This window comes from Agelaius tricolor, unplaced genomic scaffold, assembly GCF_023055355.1.
Source record: "Agelaius tricolor isolate 1412-34295 unplaced genomic scaffold, bAgeTri1.0.p SCAF_17, whole genome shotgun sequence".
Taxonomy (NCBI): Eukaryota; Metazoa; Chordata; class Aves; order Passeriformes; family Icteridae; genus Agelaius; species Agelaius tricolor.
In genome coordinates, this window is record NW_027269277.1 from 12,029,070 (window position 1) to 12,049,135 (window position 20,066).

Genomic DNA, 20,066 nt, shown 5'->3' on the forward strand with positions numbered 1-20,066 from the left:
TTTGGCAAACTGCTGAAAGGTTGAGATGGTCTCCTCCTCTCCTGGAAGCACTTGCAGTACTCTTCCTGTTCCAAAAATGGTACCTGCTCATAAAAAAGTGAACACAAGGTACATTTAATCTTCAGAAGTAGTAAACTTTTTGTTGAATCACAGTGTGTTTATTCCCAAGAAAATACAGGCAGAGTTGTTATAGCTCTCCTTAATGTTTGTAGTGAACAAATGCTTGCATTGGTGCCTCTTGTTTTCTGATCTCTGTCTGTTCTGAATGTTTCTCCTTGTGTTCAGTTTCTTGTCAGGGTAACCCTAAAGGACTGTAGTAAATCAGTGTTTATGGAGGCCATCTGTGCCGTGGAGCTGCCTCTGTTGCTGTTGTTATTCAACTGACCAGAAATGGCCCAAAGCTCCAGACAGTGGGGCTGCATTTCAGATCTTCTGGAAGGTGGAATCTCTGGTTTGACGTGAGAATCTTGCATTTTGTTTCTTTCAGGGAGCATTGTGAGCGTGGGAGATCCTAAGAAGAAATACACTCGATTTGAAAAAATTGGCCAAGGGTAAGTCATATCCCAGTTTCTTGTACAAAACCATGGGCCAGGTATTTTGGTGGTGGAGCATCAAGCATGAAGAGAGGCAAGCTCCAAACATGTTCAGATATCATCAGCTTTAGATCCTCCTGTCTCTCAGTACTGATCAGAATTTATAACTGTGGTCAAAAGTAATTGAAAGACTTCTTGATGCTGACAGAATCTCATCTGCAGCAAGGAGAAAGGCCTGAAGGATCTCTTGTCCCTCAAGTGTGTGGCTCTTGTTTGCTTATTTTCTTATGAGAAATCATTTTTGTATGTCTCAAAATAATACGACCATGCTGAAGAAAGAAGAAAAAACATTATTACCTAAAAGAGAAACATACCACCTGATAGCTGTCAGCTGATGGCTCTCAGTAATGTTTATTTCAAATATTTGCTTTAAACAATATTCAGTGGTCAGGCTTATAACCACATAGTTTAGAAACTGAAACCAGAGATTAAATAATAAGCTTTTTTTTTCTAGCAGGGGTTGTAAAACCCAAAAATTCAGTAATAGACACAGTGCTAATGCACTTCAGAGGAAGATACATCATCTGCCTTGTGGCAGATCCCTTGTGGATCCTGCAGGTTCTAGGCATTTATTGAAAATAATCACCCAAGCCATTCCCTTTTTAAACCCAGCTTTGCTAACTGTAAATTGGATCAATTTGAAATATTTCCTCTGTGAGGAGGCAAGAACAAAAGAACTTACCTCAAAATTAGGTATCTGACTTGCATTTTAACTGTGGGCTGCCTGCACCATTGGTGTTTCCTTGGCAGTGTTGTTCCAGGAGGACTGGCACCATCTGTGTAATGCCAGGCCACTGCTGGCAGTGTAGGACAGAAGCTGTTTTCTGGCATCAGGAGATATTTTTCTGCCTTAACTGTTTGTGGGGTCTGAGCTCAGAGTAGTCTGTTGCTAACCTGGAATAGTTAATGTACTGCAATAAGGCTGACACACCCCTGCCCTTTCTCTGGCAGGTTTATCTTAAATCTCTGTGATTTGGTGGGGCCCTTGTGGGAAGGTTTTTATGCTCCATTCATTGTATAAAAACCCTTTCTCAAATTCCAACCTGCTTCCTATCTGAACCTTTAGTTCTTACTGTCATTTGTAAAATGTCAGTGGAAACTTCAAGCTGTGCCTGTCTCCTAGGAAAGGGGTGTCAGCTGAACAAGTGAGAGCAGAATAAACATGTGTGTGAAGCAGATTATTGCTGTCACTGTGAGAACGTGACCATCACCCTCACGTGGGAGTGAGCTTGTACAAAGGTGCCTTGACAACTGGTGGAAAGACAAGTGGCTGGGATGTGGCCTAAAAGGGTATCTAAATGGATTTCCTCCAGCTTTTAGTGCAGCCTGAAGACTGCATAGCCTCCTTGGGGAGGAGTGTGCTGCCATAACTTAACTCATGCCTCTAACACTGCAGGACAACTTACTGTGATAGGAAAAGATCCTAAAGAGAAAGATGATCAGAAAGATAGTCAAACAGGATGATCAGGAGCACCCAGAGTGCTGCAGGGCTGGGGTTTGGGTGTCTGCAGCAGTGCTGGGCAGTGGCACTGCCTCAGTAGCTGATTTTGCTCAGTTAATGCAGGTGCCAGTTCCTGAGCTTCCACCTCTGCAGTGAGTTGGGTACAGCTGTGCCAAAGACAAGTGTTGTGGTGTTGGAAGTGAGCAGGTTTTTAGCAGCTGCTAATGAGAGCAAGGCAGGGAGAGGTGTGGCTGCTCAGGGAACTGCAGGTAGAGAGCAGCTGCTTATGTGAGGAAAAGCAGCTGGCCAGCACATTGCACTGCATGGCTTCACACAGCTGAAAAGTCAATAAAGACTGTGATGGTTTTACAGCACCTTGCAGTGAGCAGTAGTCAGCAGGGCTGTGCTGCAGAACAGGTCAGTGCTGAGTCCCTGTTTTGTCCTCTGCCTCCAGCTGAGGACTGAAAATGTTGCTGCCACCAGCGGAAACTTAGTTTTAACTAGCACTTGATAAAGAGGTTGTGTTTGCTCAAGCAGTGTTAGCTCTTGTAGCAAGACAAATTAGTCTGGAGCCATGAGCAGCCTGGTTAGTACTGCACTGCATCACAGTGACACAGATCTAATGGTGAGTCCTGGCACTTGCCTAACTGCAGTAAAGACCAGGTGCTGCAGAACAGATTAAAAGTTACTGGTCAGAACTGAGTGGCTTAGAAGTGAAAGTTTGTAATGCAGAATCACAAAGCCTTTGCATTTAATTTGCAGCTTTACTTAAATTACCTTTATCTAAACTCCTCACAAGTAGGTGGCCTGGAGCATTCCAAAAGCATTCTAATTTCAGGAGCTGTTTTGAAATAAAGCCTGATACGACTTTGCTCAGGAGAATCATCACAGTGTTAGCAATTCTGAATAAATGTTGTTGACTTCTTATGAAAACAAATTGGATTAATCTTGTCAATTAGTCATAGGAAAATGCATTTGCCTTTATATTAAAAGTGTGCATAGCATGCCCAATGAGAATATTGCTCTCAGTGCAGACATAAGGTCTCTGTTGAATTAAACTGCTTCTGAAATATTTCAGCCTGCAGGTAAACAAACAAGCCAGGGGATCATGTGAGAAGGAGCAAACTCATTTTGGCACTTTCAATCACTGGGACACTTGCAAATGCACATTCCTGCTTGTGAGAATTCCCTCCCTGACTCTCTCACTGTTCCTGCAGACATGGGCTTCTTAAGTGATGGCAGTGTAAAGCTGTGGTTTAGCTCAGAAGGAGGGCTTTTCAGACCCCAGATGCTTTGAAACTCAAAGGAATTGCCTCTGACTGGGGCCTTTTCAGCCCTTATGTCATTATGGGGAAGAACATCTTTGAAGGAGAGGCAGATGGCAAAGCAAACCCTACCCTGTCTAGTCTGCAGGTGAGCACACTACTTATTTCTGGTGGCTCTACAACACAACCTGTGTGTGCCACAGAAGCAGCACATGGACACCATGAAGAGTCCTTCACATGTTAGGTGCACTCAACAGAAGCAGCTGCCTGCAGTTCTTGACACACAAAGAATCTCTCTAAGTATCCTCTGTTCTGAGTCCTCAATTTGTGTGTGAAATAATAGATGCCTTAACCTGCTCTAGCTGTGACCTTGCAGGATGGCTGGGAAATTGTTTACTTGCATGCTGGAGAAAGCTGTATTTAGATCTTTTCCTCAAATGGCTGTCATATATTCAGGGTTCTCAGAGTGACTGTGTGACATTGCCTGAGTTTGGCAGATGGATTCAATTTAAAGGTGTGAGAAGGCCCAACTGGATTGTGTGTTACATTTCATGAAAAAAACACACTCACAGACACACAGAGAAAATGGGGGAAAAAATCTAAATTAACCACAGCAAAATGGGTAAGATTTGAACGTACTATTTTCCAGTTTTGGTAGACACCCCCCCTTAGGTTTTGAATTAGAATAATGTGACATGTACACTGGACATTTGCACCAGCCCTTCTTCTTCATGTTGGATCTCAGTTTTCTCTGCATGACAAAGGGCTGGTGGGCTGCCATGCTGTTGGCTGAGGAGTGGGTGAACCCTTATAAACACTCCAGGCAACAGAGCTCTCCTGTCTGGGCTGGCTTTCGCTTCCAGGGAATAAAGTGTTTCTCAGTGTTTCTCAGTTTCTCCTGCTGTTCTGTTTCTAGGGCTTCAGGAACTGTTTATACAGCGATTGACATCGCCACAGGACAAGAGGTGAGTGTCAAAAATCCCAGCAGATTCTGCAGCTCTTGAGTGCTTTCCCCTCTGCTATGGCTGGAGCTTTGGGTGGCCAGTAGAGCTTTCCTGCAAAGGCTGTTCCTCTGAAGCATGGACAAATGTCAACTGGCAAAATCCATCATTGCTGTCTGCAGCTATTCAGTGGAAGGTCTTTAAGGGCAGTGTGGTTCTGTGCCTCAGTAACTGAGCACTTACTGTGGCCATATGCTTTCCAGCAACACTGGATCTGAGGTTTTCATAAATGCCTGAAAAGGTGCCTGTGAATTCCTAGAATAAGTAAGGGCCTTGATACTCTCTGTGCTTGGCTGGATGCTTCCATAGCTTTTTAGTCCAATTTTGACCCATAGCTTTTAAGTCCGGTTTTAAGACATGAATTTTTTTACTTGCTCTGTCTTCAGAACATGTGGGTGCTCTCCACAGTATTGTTGATCCCACCTTGGTACCATGTTACATTATCCCTGAATGGTTTTTTTTAATGGAGAGAAATCTGCTAAGAAATCCCAACAAGCTTTTGTGCCAATAAAAAGTGGATAATTTTTATTGCCAGTATAAATGTATTGGTTTAGAAATTGTTCTGTCTCTGTTCCCCATTATTTTTCTTGTTATTTTTCTTGTGGAACAACATCCATAATGTATGTCTGTGTTTGCTTTGTTATGAAATCAAGAATAGCAGGTGATACAACCAAAAATCATGCAACTGTCCACTGCATGTTCATTCTGACCTCGTACAACAGACTACTCACGTTAATGGTTTTTAATGTCATTTTAGGTGGCCATAAAGCAAATGAATCTCCAACAGCAGCCCAAAAAGGAACTAATTATCAATGAAATCCTGGTCATGAGGGAAAATAAGAATCCCAATATTGTTAACTATTTAGACAGGTAAGTTGTTCTGTATTATCATGTGAATGTTCGTTTACACACTGCAGGCCAAAGGTTAAAAAAACCCTTTGATCACTGCAGAACATGGAGCTCTTTATTTTTTCTCTACACATCTCCAGTGGATGGGAGGAGATTGCATTGGCTCTGCATTAGTCTGTTCTGGCATGCATAGTTTGAAGTTGCTTTTCAAAAACCTTGACCAGGCATATCTTACTAAAACAACAGTCTGTGAGTTCCATGTTCCAAGTATTTCCATGTTGTTTTGTTGTTCTGGGTTGGTTTTTTTTTTCAAAGTTGATCAGATTTTCTGTGTCTTGTGCAAGGTGCTGACAAGAAATTCTTTCCTAGAAATTCTTTCCTTTGGGTGGTTTCTACTATTTTCCATTGCTGGGGATGCCAGGAAGACTTAAGTTCTTGTTTCCAGAAACACCTAATTTGACAGTTTTTTAATGGCCTTTGCTGTTTCTGAATGTATGTTTTGCAAGGTTTTCCAAACATTGGACCAACTTCTGTCCTCAGTGGTGCACACCCTCCTCCCATGGATAACTTTGAAAGTTATGTTGCCTCATTCTTGGGGTTAGTGGTGGAATTCATGAGTTAAGATGATTAGCTAGCTGGTGGCATGTATCCTGGTTCCAGATTTATCTTTGTTTGCTTATCTTACTAAGTGCATTCTTCCCTTTCTTGTCACCTAAGATATCTCCTTTTTCCACTGTGCAGATTCCAAGAGCTGTGTAGCCTAGAAGGAATGTCCTTTTCATTTTATTCTGTCTTCATTTGCAAGTGACCTGGAGACACGAATCAGTTGTAGGTTATGATTATTCATTAGTTTGGCTATGCACATTCATCCCCACAGCATTGTTTTCTCCTTTCAGCTACCTTGTAGGTGATGAGCTGTGGGTGGTGATGGAGTACTTGGCTGGAGGCTCTTTAACTGATGTTGTCACCGAGACATGTATGGATGAAGGACAGATTGCTGCTGTCTGTCGGGAGGTGAGGGGTCCACTTGTGCTTCTCTTTGCATGGACAAGGTGATGCTTCTGCTTCTGTGGTGTTGTCATTATATGGAGAAGAAAGAGCAGATCCACTGCAGCAGCAGTCATTCTGTCTGTGTTTGCAGGGGACAGCCTGTAGCAACAATTGATGTTTCCCTTTCAAAAGCTAGTATGTGCCTTCCCCTAGAATGACATGACTGTAACAGGGTTGGAGCAGCAAGCTCTTCCCTTGGCTGCACTGTGTTCTGCCATTCCTCACCACTCCTCTAGAAAGGAAATCTCATAAAACCATTTCCTGTCTTGTGTGATGAAATCATGACATGAATTTTTACCCTTATATTTCTTTTTTCTCTTACCAGTGCCTGCAAGCCCTGGATTTCCTTCATTCCAACCAAGTGATCCACAGAGACATCAAAAGTGACAATATTCTTCTTGGGATGGATGGATCTGTCAAATTGAGTAGGTATTCCTGGTCACATGCAGCATTCCTGGATGTGGGGTGGGGGATTCCTTTTGAGTAACAGCCAGTTCTCCAAAGGTGGTGCTGGTGGGAGCACCTGGACCCTGCTGTGAGGGCACAGCTGCAATGTGCAGAGAGATCCAGAGAGAAACAGGGTGTCAAGAGTGGCTTTGCTTTGTGTATGACCCTTCCAGAGTGGAGGGAGTTACTGTCTAAAGCTTCAAGTGATTAAGTAAAAGCCAGTGGATGAAACATGAGGGTTTCTTTGAGTGGCCAATTCCATATTACCTTGGCTACAGCCCTGAGGAAACACAGCATGGCTGCTTTTCCAGCTAGATTCCACAGTGCATTCTCAGACTTAAAGTGGGAGTTCTTTTGCTTGGTTTTGGAATTCAAGCTGGCTTTAACAGTATTTGTTTTTCTCCTCAGCTGATTTTGGCTTCTGTGCGCAGATCACCCCTGAGCAGAGTAAACGGAGCACAATGGTGGGGACTCCTTACTGGATGGCACCAGAAGTTGTAACAAGAAAAGCATATGGCCCCAAGGTGGACATCTGGTCACTTGGGATCATGGCAATAGAAATGGTGGAAGGAGAACCTCCTTACCTTAATGAAAATCCTCTCAGGGTAGGGTGAAATATCAGATACTGTTGTCTTTCTAATTTGTGCCATATTTTGTCTTCCATGAGATAAAATCCCATTCACATCAGCTTGAACTGGTTCTACAAAGACCCATTTCTAAAAATGTTCCTACAGCACATCAGCATCTGTTGTAGCTTTGGTTGCATCACTGTGAGAAGCTCAGAGGCAAAGTGACATGTACCTGTGCAGAAACTTGCCACTTCAGCCTTCAGCCATGCTTGAAATTTCTCATGCCCTTTTTGAACTCTTTTTGCCCTTTTTGAGCTGTATCTCCCAACGACAAAAATTTTTAAGTGCCGTGCTTCTCCAGTTGGGGAATCTTTATGATAAGCATTGAAGCTGTACCTGCAGGCACAAAACTCTCTTCAGTGTCTCACCAGTGCTGATTGATTACCTGAACCTTCCAGGAAAGACCGCTGTTCTAATAATGCAATTATTTATTATCAAACACATTTCTAAAAGTATCTTTTAGCATAGATACTTGTAGAAAACTAGTGTATTTTGAAGTTTTCAGTTTTATCCTAATATCTTAAAATGAAATGGCCAGTTCTTACACCAAATGAGTAGGTAGTAGTGAAGGAATGCATACCAGATAAAACCTCATGACTGACAGCTGAAACAAAATGCTGCACAGTTAATTCCTGTGGTAATTTATGAGAAAATTAACTTTTACCTATATGTATACATGCATACATATGTTTTGTTAAGGCTACAATTAAAATAGAGCATAATCTTTAGTTTTTCCATGCTGTAAGGTTGTGCTTTCTCTGATTTGTGGCATCCAGACTGTGTATTGCAGACTGACAGAAGAAACTGCAGAAGGTCAGGACATACCTCCCAGCTGCTTAAGAAAAGAATACACCAATTATACAAATTTCACTCTTTCAATTATACAAGTCTTTCACACTTCTTGAAAAAGGTTCCTGAGTTTTCTTGGAAGACTTCCTTTGGTTTGATAGGTGGCCTGGGCTTTTTGTTTCCAAGCACACATGTGCAGTGTTGCCCACTGTGTCACCTCATGAGGGAGGATAAGAAATAAACAGGTTTGGATTCAGAGTGGTGCTGAATTAGCAGAGTGCACTGTAGTGGCAGGGCCTCTGTCACTGCAGCCCTGATGTACCAGCAGAGACCTTTGCACATCACAGTTTTGCTTTTGTTTCCTGTGAACCCATATTTCACTTGCAAAAAATGCAGTTGCCTTGTATAAGGCAGTAAAAGCAGGTGAAAAGGATGAACGTTGTTGATCTGGATGCTGAAAATTCCCTGCTTCCTTAATCTGAAATGTTGATTAGGACTCCTCAAGAGCCTCAGGTCAGCTGTTAGAAAGATAACTGGATTTCCTATTTCTGACCAAATTCACAGTCAGATATACTTGAGATCTGTGTAAGAGGTCTCAGCTGCCTCTGAACAGAAGAGCTTATAAAGCAAGACTGCTTTTTACAGCAAATTTTTTTTAGCTGATAGCACACACTAGTTGTTGGATTTTCTTGTAATATATAGAGAACATTTTCCTTTCCTAGCCCAAGCCACTTTCTTCATGTCACTAAGCCTTCAGTAATCCAACTGCCAAAACCTCCTATTTTGTGCCTGGCAGTGTCTGGGATGGGGATGTCATTAATGCATTTACTTGAGTATTAAAATTAGTGGAGGGTTACCGTAGGGATGGAATTACTCCTTTTTCTGATGAGACTATTAAAAGTTTTACCACATAAGTGAAGCTAATTTGGAATTTAGAGGCTACTGAAAGATAGTTGAAGGTGGGTCCTGTCTGCCAATTCTGCCTTTTCATCATAATATATTTGTGCAATTTGACATGTCTGTTGAACGTGAGACTGCAAATGTTTCTGGTTTTTTATCCAAGGTATAAGCTGATGGATTTTTTCTTTTTTATCAAGAACAGGCAAAAAAATTAATTAATTGTGTTTTATGGAAGCCATACTTTAGGGACCAGTGAGCACTGCACAGATGCATTTTGTGTAATAATTCTTTGAAATAATATATTTAGACCACACTGACTCTTTAAAATGGCCTGTAAAGCTGTGTCAATACTTGGAGAAGTAAAATGTGCTGATGTAGTTCCTATTAACCAAGTCAGCCCATGAAATCAGCTGTCAAGGCAAGATCATTTTGATGCTGGAATAGCTGTGACTGCATCAGGGTTTTTGGGGGGTTTTTTGTTGTTGTTCTTGATGTATGGAAGTCATCTCCAGCCCTTTGCCAGGAAAGAAACTGCCAGTGGAGATTGGAACGTAAAAGTAGGGAGTGTGAGTATTTCTGGGTGTGAATGAAGCAGTGTTGTGTTTGCTCTGGCTCCAGGCACTGTATCTGATAGCTACAAACGGGACCCCAGAGCTGCAGAACCCAGAGCGACTCTCGGCCGTGTTCCGAGACTTCCTCAACTGCTGCCTGGAGATGGACGTGGACAGGCGAGGCTCTGCCAAGGAGCTCCTGCAGGTAGGCTGGGAAGCAGCTGCAGCTGATGTCCAAGGGGTCAGTTTTCTCATCAAATAAAGGCATCAGGTGGCTCCCCCACATATTAATCCCCAGTCTTGGTGCTTTCAAATGAAAACTAAGTAGAATCCTATAATGGTTTGGGTTGGAAGAGACCTTTAAAGGTCATCTAGTCTGACTGAGCTGGGATCTCTTAAACTAGGTCATGTCACTCAGAGCCCCATCTGATCTGACCTTGGATGTTTCCAGAGATGGGCTTCCACCTACAACATCCCTGGACAACCTGTACCAGCGTTTCACCACTCTCCTTGTAAACAATTTCTTAATTAGATCAAATCTAAATTGATCATCTTTGGGTCAAAAACCAGTCCCTTTTGATCTGTTGCAACAGGCCGGGCTAAAAAATGTGTCCTCGACTTTCTTACAAGCCCCCTTGAAGTATTGGAGAGTTGCAAAGTGAGGTCTCCACAGGATCTGCCCTTCTCCAGGCTGAGCAAGCCCAGATCTCTCAGCCTTTCCTCAGAGGAGATATTTTCTGTCTCCTGGTCATTTCTGTGGCCCTGTTTTGTACTTTTGGGAGTAAAATCAGTTTTAATTCTTGACAAAATAACTGAAGTAGAATGATACCAGGTATAGAGGCCTGAAATGGTGTTGACAGCCAAGGTGTCAGAGATTTGGCTGTGGGAAGGAGGAGCCTGTAGGGAGAACACCATGAGCCTCAGAGGGGGCCCCAGCTTGTCCCTCCTGCTCCTGTCTTAGAGGTTTCTGCCACCAAGCTCCATTTTTAGAGGTTTGTGCCACCCAAAACAGGTAAAGCTGATCAGGACTTGTCCCAGCCCTGTTTGCTTCCTGGCACAGTCAGGCTGCTTGAGGTTTGCTGCCAGGTGTTGTGGCAGAGACAGAGCTGCAGAATATGCCACTTGACTGTCCCTGCTGGGAAGGAAGGTGCCAGCCAGCACAGGAGGGCCAGGGGATGGAAAGATAGACACTGCTCTCCCTGCAAACCAGAGTCCCTCAGCACTCTGCCACTTGTGTCCCTGCTCTTGACTTGCTGCTGAAAACCTGTACCTCACTACAGGTCTTTAGAAAACACATGAGCCTAAATCCTACTGGGTTGCACATTTTTTAGAGGTATTGGACTTTCCTAAGGAATGACTTACACACGTCTTTTTTGACAATTAACATAGTCTGTGTCTTTAGAAAGGGAGAACCTAAGTGAGTCTTTTGAGTTTCCTGAAAGGAACAAAGCTCTGGGGCAGCAAGCAGCATTCCCAGAGCACTGGCTGGGCAAAAATCCCAGCAAACTGAATACACCTGGAAAAATGGATTGATAGGTGTGTGGGCCCTGTTTGCCTGTGATAGCAATGTCCTGGACATGAAGGTGGAAGTGCAGATGGTCCCCTCAGTCCTGTTTCTGAGTATTTCTGGTAACGAGTGGAATCCTGGTTGAGTCTGTGAGGAACTGAGTTTGGAAAGTAATGGTACTTTTCTTGTTTCTTTCCCTTGGGCAGCATCCATTTTTAAAACTAGCCAAGCCACTCTCGAGCCTGACTCCTCTGATCATTGCAGCGAAGGAAGCAATTAAGAACAGCAGCCGCTAGCACTGCAGGTCGGCTTTCTGCCCTGCCAGCTCAGAGCAGGACTGAGAACACAAACTCTGTAAAACCTCAACTCTCATGCTGCGGGACAGATGGATGGATGAACAAACCAACGGTCACAGTCATGGTGGTAGGACCACCCCAGTTCCTCAAGGAGTAAAAAATTATCATTTGTCTTCTTCCTGCTTTCTGGCTCCTTAATTTATTTTTGAGATGAATCGGGGCTAAGGACAGAGAGGTAATGACAGAAAATGCTTTGCTGCCTCAGTCATTTCCAAGGTAAAGCAAATTCAGTTGGAAGATTCCCTTCCTTCTCACCCTGTGAATAAGCTGTACATTCACTTTTAAATTGTCAGTTCTTTCTTAACGATGTAAAGTCGTGTTTATGGGGTTTTTGGTATGGTTTGGAATTGGAGAAGGGCAATTCTTCATTCATCAACTCCAGACTGCCTTTTGAATACGGCCCACTTGCCAGTTTTTGCCCAGTTGTGGTACTTCTACATGAGGAAGAAAGTGCAATTGCATTTCCAACCAAAAAGGAATGAAGATGGGACAGACAAAACATCCTGTGGAGATAAAGAGTTCAGCTGGGACTGTGTAGTAGTTTGGTTCTTGCCAATTGCATTTGTACCCCTGACTGCAATCTCTGCCCGGGTGAGAGTCTGACTCAGCTGACACAGCAGAAAGATCAGTTGGTGTGCTCAGAACAGGTTTGTCTGATGCAAAGCTGTCAGAGCAGTGTGAGGGGAGAGTGGGCCCAGCTGTGCCTGGGGCTGAGCCCCAGCAGAGCCCAGAGCAGCCTGAGCATCGGCGGAGCCAGGCTGGGAACAGCAAGAGGCAGCAGCCTGGCCGTGGGTGCCTCCTCCTGGGACAGGACTAATCCTCCTGTCTCAGAGCCAAACTGGGTGGGGGCTGTTCTCCAGGGAAATCGTGGCCATGCTGAGAAAGGCACAGCCTGGTGGGATTGGCCATCCTGAGTCTCTGCAGGAGTAGAGAAGAGCAAACAGAGCAGAGCGGTGGTGTCGCTTCTGAGGGTGCCTGTTCTTCTCCCAGCTGTCTTGTAGCTCCTGGGAAGGGTTCCTAGTGTCTGTGGAATTCTCAGCAGAGGTGGTGGGGGGACCAGGCTGCTCTGCAGGCTCCTGCACAGGTGAGCATCCTTTAGGGACAGGAGTTCTGCCCTGGGAACTGAGGCTGACACAGGGAACAACCTGCACAGTTCAGATCTGCAGGAGCCAGTGCAGCAGCCTGTTCGGGAAGAAAGCGCCTTAAAAGCTGGAACTGTGCACTGAGCAAGAACAAAGGTGTGAAAGGCAAAGTGGAATTAATTGCAGAATTACTTGGAGGCACCAGGCCAGCCTGCTTTCTGCTGTCCTACGTATGGCAAGCACTCCGCAATGAAGCTCTTGAGTTCCTGCAAGAGATGGAATTGGGGATGTGCCTGAGGATTGTGCTTGACTAGTCAGCAGATTTGGAAGGGAGCAAAATACTTTCAGTATGCAATTTGTGTTTTATTTATTTGTTTCTGAAAGACATAGTGTGGCTTCACTCAGTAAAAGCATTTGCATGGCATATTTGTTGCTGTATTTTAGGAGTACAACTCATGCAAGACCTTCAAAACAGCAACTGAAGCAACATGCACCCAGTGAGCAAAAAAGCCCCCACAGTAAAACAGCTTTCTGCTCTAGATCTTCACGTTGGCCTGGTCCTGCCAAGGGTTAAATAGCCTTTAAGCTGCTCACCACCTTCATGTCTGGCCAGCAGGAATGAAGGATGCTTGGGCTGCTCTTGAATCAGGCCAGGAGCATGTCTGGCTTTGGCATCCTGTTTAGTTGCAGTCTTTGTGTCGCTCGCGAGTGTCGCAAGTGTCCTTACTGCTGCTGCCCTCGCTCTCGCTGGCCACTGCAGTGTCCTTGGCAGGGGCAAACCTCCCTGAGTTACCACAGCTAAGCAGAAATTAACTTTTCTTCATTTCCTGGGGAGCACAACAGGTCCAATTTTTCAGATGGCCAAATAACACACCAAGGCAAGCAGCTCTGCTTTCTGGACTGGAGGAACGTCGGGAGGAGCTGAGGAAGCCACCAGGAGCCCACAGCTGGAGCGACAGTGGTTGACAGGAGCTGGATCAATGGCAGCCAAGCTTTCTCCCCATTATAGAAGCCCCTGGGGAGCGAGAGTGGCCAGGACAGGCTAAGAGGCCATAGCACAGCAGATGGTGCAGAAGGCTGTGCAGGAAGGCGCTGAAGCCCTGCCAGCTTGACCAGGGAGCAGTGGTGTCCACACAGCAGAAAGCTATGGCTTCTCTAAGTCCTGCACCCACCATAATCCATGCAGCAGCCCAGACAGAGCTCTGGTAGGATTGGGCTGCCAGCCAGGTGTCAGCTGCAGGCTGTGTGCTGCTCTTAGGCTAGTCCTGGTGGCAGCAGCATGAGTACAGCTGTGGGACATGTGCCCAGCAAGAGGAATTCCTCCACTTCAGGCCAGAGCTACAGCAGGTACATGAGGGCAGGAGTATCCAAGCCTACTGAGCCCCTTTCCATCATTTACCAGCAGTCCTGGCTAAGGACAAGATCCCATGTGATTGAACTGTGGCAAATGTGACATTGATCTACAGGAAGATCTGGAAGGAGGATCTTGGGAATTACAGGTCTGTCACCCTGACCTCAGTGCTGGGAAAAGTCATGGAGCAGATCATCTGGAGTGCCATCACATAGCACATACAGGACATCCACGGGATCAGGCCCATCTAGTTTGGGTTTGTGATAGGCAGGTGCTGCCTGACCTGCCTGATGTCCTTTTACAACAGCATGACCTGCCTAGGGCATGAGGGGAACAGCTATGGATGTGTCTCCCTGGAATTTAGTAAACCGTGTGTCAGTGTTTCCCACAGCTTTCTCCTGGAGAAACTGGCTGCTCATGGCTTGGATGGATACACTGTTCTCTGGGAAATAAACCTGGATGGATGGCTGGGCCCAGAGAGCCGTGGGGAATGGAGTGACATCCAGCTGGGGCTGTCACTAGGGGTGCACCGGGGCTGGGTGCTGGAGCCAGTTGTGTTCAATATCTGTGTCAGTGATCTGGATGAGGGGATCGAGGGCACCCTCAGGTAACACCAGGCTGGGTTGGAGTGTTGATCTGCTGGAGGACAGGAGGGCTCTGCAGAGGGATCTGGACAGGCTGGATTGTTGGTCCAAGGCCAGTTGGATGAGGTTCAACAAGGCAGAGTGTCAGATCCTGCACTTGGGTCACAACAACGCCCTGCAGCTCCAGGCTTGGGAAAGAGTGGCTGGGAAATGCCTGGTGGGAAAAGACCTGGGAGTGCTTGTTGAGAGCAACTGAACATGAGCCAGCAGTATCCAGCTACCTGAAAAGAGGTGGGAGCAATGGGGGAATCACTCTTTTCCCAAATAACAAGCAATGGGACAAGAGGAAATGGCTGCAAGTTGCGCCAGGGAAGGTTTAGATTGGATATAGGAAAAATCTCTTCACCCAAAGGATGGTCAAGCATTGGAAGAGGCTGTGCAGGGCAGAGGTTGGGTCACCATCTCTGGAGGGATTTAAAAAGATTTGTAGATAGGGCACTTGGGGACAGGTTTAGTGGTGGGCTTGGCAGTGCTGGGTTGATGGTTGGACTCCATGAGCTCAGAAGTCTTTTCCAACATGAATGATTCTGTTCTGTTTAAAAGACTTTGTTTCTCTTGTGAGGTCCCATTTTTGTCTGTCAGCTCAAGATCTGTGTCTGTAGGAGAAGCTTCCTTGTGAAAGAGTAACTTGGGCTGGAGATGGGCTGCTCTCAATGTGTAAAGCATTCAGCAGGATGAAATATGTTTGTATTCCTGTAAGAAGTGAAGAAATGAGTGACAGTTTCTGTTTCCAGTATGTATTTTATTTTTTCCTATCCACAAAAGAACAGACAACCATCCTTTAAAAGGAAAGCACTTTGTAATGCACGTTTGCTGGACATACAGTCTAAATACTTCTGTTGACAAACTACTCTATTTGATTGGCAAAGGGGGGAATTTCCTATTTTTTTCCTTTACCTATAAGTATTTTAGCATCTCTACTTCAAAAAAACCCCACCACCACGACTTTCCAGAAGACAGCAGGTATGAAAAATAAGGAAATCAAATGGTAGCTTTTTTTTTTCTAATCAGTGTATGCCTCAGCATACAGAATATTGTTGGCACTGACTTTTTAAAGACAGCTGCTGTCCTAAGAGGCCTTACTTTTAATTTTATTAAATACTATATTCCTTTTACTTTGCATCAGCAAATCTAGAGATTTTTCTTTAAAACCAGTTCCTGGGAGGCAGACAAGATTCAGCAGAAATAATCTCTGCTGTGACTGTTTTCAGCATGGACTGTACCTGCCCAGCTGAGACTGTGTGACAGGCAGGGAATGTTCCTGCAGTATCCCTGTGGCTCTGTGCTTGGGACAGTCTCTGGTGCTGATTCACACTCACTGATACTGAAAGATGGCAGCTCTGTTTGTATCCTCCCAGCCTGGATATTAAATGTAGAAAAGACACAAGTGTTTTTAAAAAACCCAACAACACAAACCCACAAAAGTCCAGTCCTGAGGGGGTCAAGTCTTACACATTATTTACAGGCTCACAGAGTATATTAGGATGTAGAGCATTGGCCTTGCAGAAAGGAGAGAGACAAATACTGTAAAATCTCTGGAGCCACCTTGGGTTTTCTGACTGCTATCCTCAGATCAAGCAATTAGTTATATATATTTTTGAAGTATTAGAAATAGTCTGTTTCTGTTGCGAAATGAAAACTAAAAGTTTCAGACACTTTTATTCCAAGGTTTTAAAAGATTGGTTAATTGTCTTCATTTTTAAATTAAACAGTGAAATACCCCAGCCAAGAACTTGACTATGATTCCCATCCCTGCAATGAAGACATGAAAATGAGCCAATAGCTCACTGTGGTTTAAATGTGTTTTGGGACAAAAGCAAGGTAGCAGTAAAGTCAGGGAAGTTTGAGAAGCACAGAAAAGTTTATTTATTTAAGAAAAAAGAAAAAAAATACAACCATACCTATGTACAATTCCATACAGCTCCTGCATGCACTCCTGGGAACCTACACAGGGGTGGATCTTACAGTGCTCTCAGGGTTGGATCCCAAACTTGGGCCAGGGTTCCATTCTCACTTCTTGTGTCCATGTAAATATATTTATTCTTCATCTTTGGCTAATGATTGGCCAGTCCACTACACACAAAAGAACTCAAGGGTTTGTGCTGAGTTTCTTTGAAGCCTGTGGCTGCACTTTGGCAGGTCTTTGAGTCAGTCCTTCCCTATGTCCTGCCACCAAAAATGAAGCACACTCCAGTCACCACGAGAAGGGAAGCACCTGTCTCCTGTCCTCTAGTTGTAGGAAATGTCACTGTACTCTATTGTCCATACAGCAGCTATTTCCAGTGTATAATCCTTGGTGTGGCTACTGACTATTCCTCACACTGAGCATGTAAATATTTGTATTTCTTAGTCCAGTCCTGAGCAAATCCAGTGAGCAAAGAGCCAGAGAGAGCCCTGTGACATCTGCCATTAAAGGAAGGAGCCAGTGTTTCTTTGCTTGACACCCAGGAATGCACTCAAGTGCCAGCTTTGCCTTGCTAAGTGCTGCCAAGTCAGTGGTCCATACACGTCCTGGTCTTGGACCATTCATTCATGCCCAGATGTGCAGCAACTTAATGATGGGTTGATGAAGACCTATAAATATAAGTGTTCATCCCCCCTTATTTTTTTTCCTCTCCACTCCCCATACCAGGTAAATATCTCCAATTTTATCCCAAGTTTTCAGGAAGCAGAAAAAGGATAACCTTTGTCTTTCAAGAGAAACCATCCAAGCTTTTTTTGAGTGTGATTTGCACTTCAGGGATCTTCAAAACCTCTCTTTTCTTGTGTCTGTCCTTGAGCTGACGGGGTAATTTTATTTTTCTCACTGAAACTTGAAGAATCTTACTTATCCATCTCTCTTTGGATGCAGTTAAGAGCTGATTGCCATAATCCTAGGTGTGCATCATGCCTGCAAACCATCACTGGCCTGAGCCTACCAACAGTTGCATGTACCTTTGGTTACAAGAGTTATCTCAAAAGAAAAACTGGTCTTACAGCAAAGAGGAGGGGTGGCCATATGCTCTGTATGAGTGCCCTTGGGGCTGCCATGTGGGTACAAGCCTGCAAACCTTGTTCTTGCTGCTTAGCAATTCCCCCAGGCAAGCACTTGAGTTCTGGGAGAATCTGACCCTGACTGAGGAAACTGGGGGCAATATCATTGGTTAAAGTTGATAATACTGGAAACTGCTAATTGATTTAATAGCCTGTGATCACAGTGACTTTGTCCTGCACAGTTTCCAAGCAGACACACATCAGCTGCAGCACCTGTGTGTAAGGTACTTTCTGCTCTCTTTGGTGGCACCATCTTTGCAGCTGCTGGAGGCTTGTGAGCAGCACCTGCCTCACCCAAGTGAGGCACAGACCCAGCAGGAGCAGGGTTGGGCACCGTGGCCTGGGTTGGAATGCAGGTCAGAAGAGCTGTCAGACCCATGTGCACACACCTTGGAATCACAGCTCCTGGTGTTAGAGGTTTATGGATGCCAGCCACTAGAACAGGTTCTGACCCTGGTATCCAGAGGTCTTTTCCAACATAAAGTATTCTGCAGTTCTGTGATTCTGTTTGCTGGATTCAGCTAGGTCCATGTTGGCAACTTCATTTTGATCAAAAAGTTTCATCTTGGTCAGCTCTTGTGGCCTAAGGCTTCAGCTCCTTTAGCTCCTAGTGCTGAGCAGCTCATGCTAAATGAGATGACTGGGGGAGAAGAATACATCTCATCCAATTTCTTCTAGAACACTGAGAGGGTGAGTGTGTGAAAACATGAGTATCATTTATGTGCAACCTCCTCTCTGCCCTTCATGCCTCTCAGGGGTTTGAAGCAAGAAAGAGCTTCCCAAAAGGGTGGAATGAAGCAGCATGTTACTTCTCCCAGGTCTCACTCTTTCCAGTCTCTGCACTTGAATAGTTTTGTCCCTCTTTCTGTGTCCTTTGCTGCCCCTGTGCTCAGTGGCTGCTACCCAAGACTGTGTAACGGGCACAGATAAAGTGGTTGAGACCCTCATTTCTCTGTCCTTTGAGCTGCCTGGTCACAGCAGCCTTTTCCATCTGGAAACTCAATATGGGGAGGGAGCAAGACCTCCAGGAGCCCAGGGCCTGCCATTTGAAGTCAGTGCATGGAGGGCTCCCAGATGCCTCAGGCTGGTGTGACACCACTGCAAATGGGAGGGAACAGTGGCAGGAGGTTGTTTTGAAAGGTCCATTTGCTGCTGCATGCTGTGTGTCCAGCCCTGCTCCAGGCTTAGGGATCAAATTCAAGCACTGTTGCTGCTCCCTCTGGAGCCAGTGAGAATTTGGTTGTTGCTTTCAATTACAGCTGAACTGGTTGCTGAAGCAGCAGGTGCTGACAGTGCCCCAGGCCCTGGGCTGGATGGGTCCCTTGGCTGCCTGGGTGAGTGGGAGCTGCCCCTTTTTCTCACTCTGCCTCACACAAAACTGGTCACAAGTGGGTCAGCAGAGCAAACAGGCAGCCTGTGAGTCTCTTCCACCTTGTCTCTTGAGATTTTTGACCTTTGAGCTTAAGCTGTACAAAGGCAACTGCTTTTGGTCCCTCTGTGTATCCCCACGTTAATCAATGCTGCTAAATCCGTCTGTAGCACAGCCAGGGGGAAGGAAAGGCCTCAGCCCTGCAGGGCCAGGGGCTGCCTGAGCAGCTCAGCCAGCAGGAAAGGAGCTGCTCCACACAGGAGCCAGGAACCAGGGACTGCAGCACCTCCTTCTTGGGCAGAGCCCAAATTCCGTGGGGGAACGTTGGCAGAGTTATTCTCGTGCACTGGTGCGTCAGCACTGCAGGTGCTGTGCCTGCAAACACATGGTTTGAGATCTGCAAAGGAATTCTGCAACTCTTGACTGGATCAGGATGTCACCAGTGCTAAACTCCAGTTTAGTCCAAAGCAACCAGTTTACACCTATGCTGGTGTGTGCTAGATCTTTTTCTTCAGGGTATCCAGACAAAAGTAAACAGAGGAGGAGCCTACATTTTCATTGTTTATCAGAAATGTATCTCATTTTGCTGTACATTCCTTTTTTAGGACGTGTTATCTGTTTAAAAAAAAGAAAAAAGAAAAGAAAAAACAGAAAAAATACGAAAGAGAAAAACAAAAAACAAATGTGTAGTGAAAAATCTTCTGTAACTTTGGATTAAGAGGTAACTGATCTTTTTAAAAGGAGAACTAAGTTATTTACTTTGTAAATGTGCTGATGGCATGGATCCATCTTATTGACCTCAGCATCCTTTTTTTAAAGATTTTGGGTTTTGTTTCCAATATTAAGTTATTTTAAATTGTGGTTAAAGCAATAGGAAATTGAAATATGGATTGTGCATGACTGTGTCTTGAGTGTAAAAATATTGCAGTTTGAAACTTGGACCTAAAGTATTGCAAATAAAAGTTATAAATTCCAATGGATTGTGTGACAGCAGCTTTTCCTGTAGGATGTGCAGCATCAGAAAGTCTTCATCAGTGTGCTTGTGCATGCTTTTAGTTTTGTCCTGTGCCACTCTATGTTGTCATGACACAGGACCTGACCTGCTACCAGCCCAGGTCACCCTCTGCCACCCCAGCTCCTTGGACCTCGTGTCCCCAAAGCAGACACAAAGTGTTTCTGCTGCTCCCCCTTTGCTCAAATCTACAGAGA

The 20,066-nt window shown here is 44.9% G+C and overlaps 1 protein-coding gene across 5 annotated transcripts in view; it reads left to right on the forward strand.

The window, feature by feature from the left end:
* PAK3 (p21 (RAC1) activated kinase 3) overlaps window positions 1-19,833 on the forward strand; it is a 126,989-nt gene extending 107,156 nt beyond the window's left edge. For all 5 annotated transcript variants that reach the window (XM_071442481.1, XM_071442479.1, XM_071442478.1 and 2 more), the window contains 8 exons: window positions 488-551; window positions 4,216-4,264; window positions 5,058-5,170; window positions 6,046-6,163; window positions 6,525-6,624; window positions 7,055-7,251; window positions 9,583-9,720; window positions 11,229-19,833. In XM_071442481.1, coding sequence (XP_071298582.1) covers window positions 488-551; window positions 4,216-4,264; window positions 5,058-5,170; window positions 6,046-6,163; window positions 6,525-6,624; window positions 7,055-7,251; window positions 9,583-9,720; window positions 11,229-11,318 — 869 coding nt within the window. In that variant the 3' untranslated portion in view covers window positions 11,319-19,833. The remainder of the gene's footprint in view (window positions 1-487; window positions 552-4,215; window positions 4,265-5,057; window positions 5,171-6,045; window positions 6,164-6,524; window positions 6,625-7,054; window positions 7,252-9,582; window positions 9,721-11,228) is intronic.
* The last annotated feature ends 233 nt before the right edge of the window (window positions 19,834-20,066 follow it).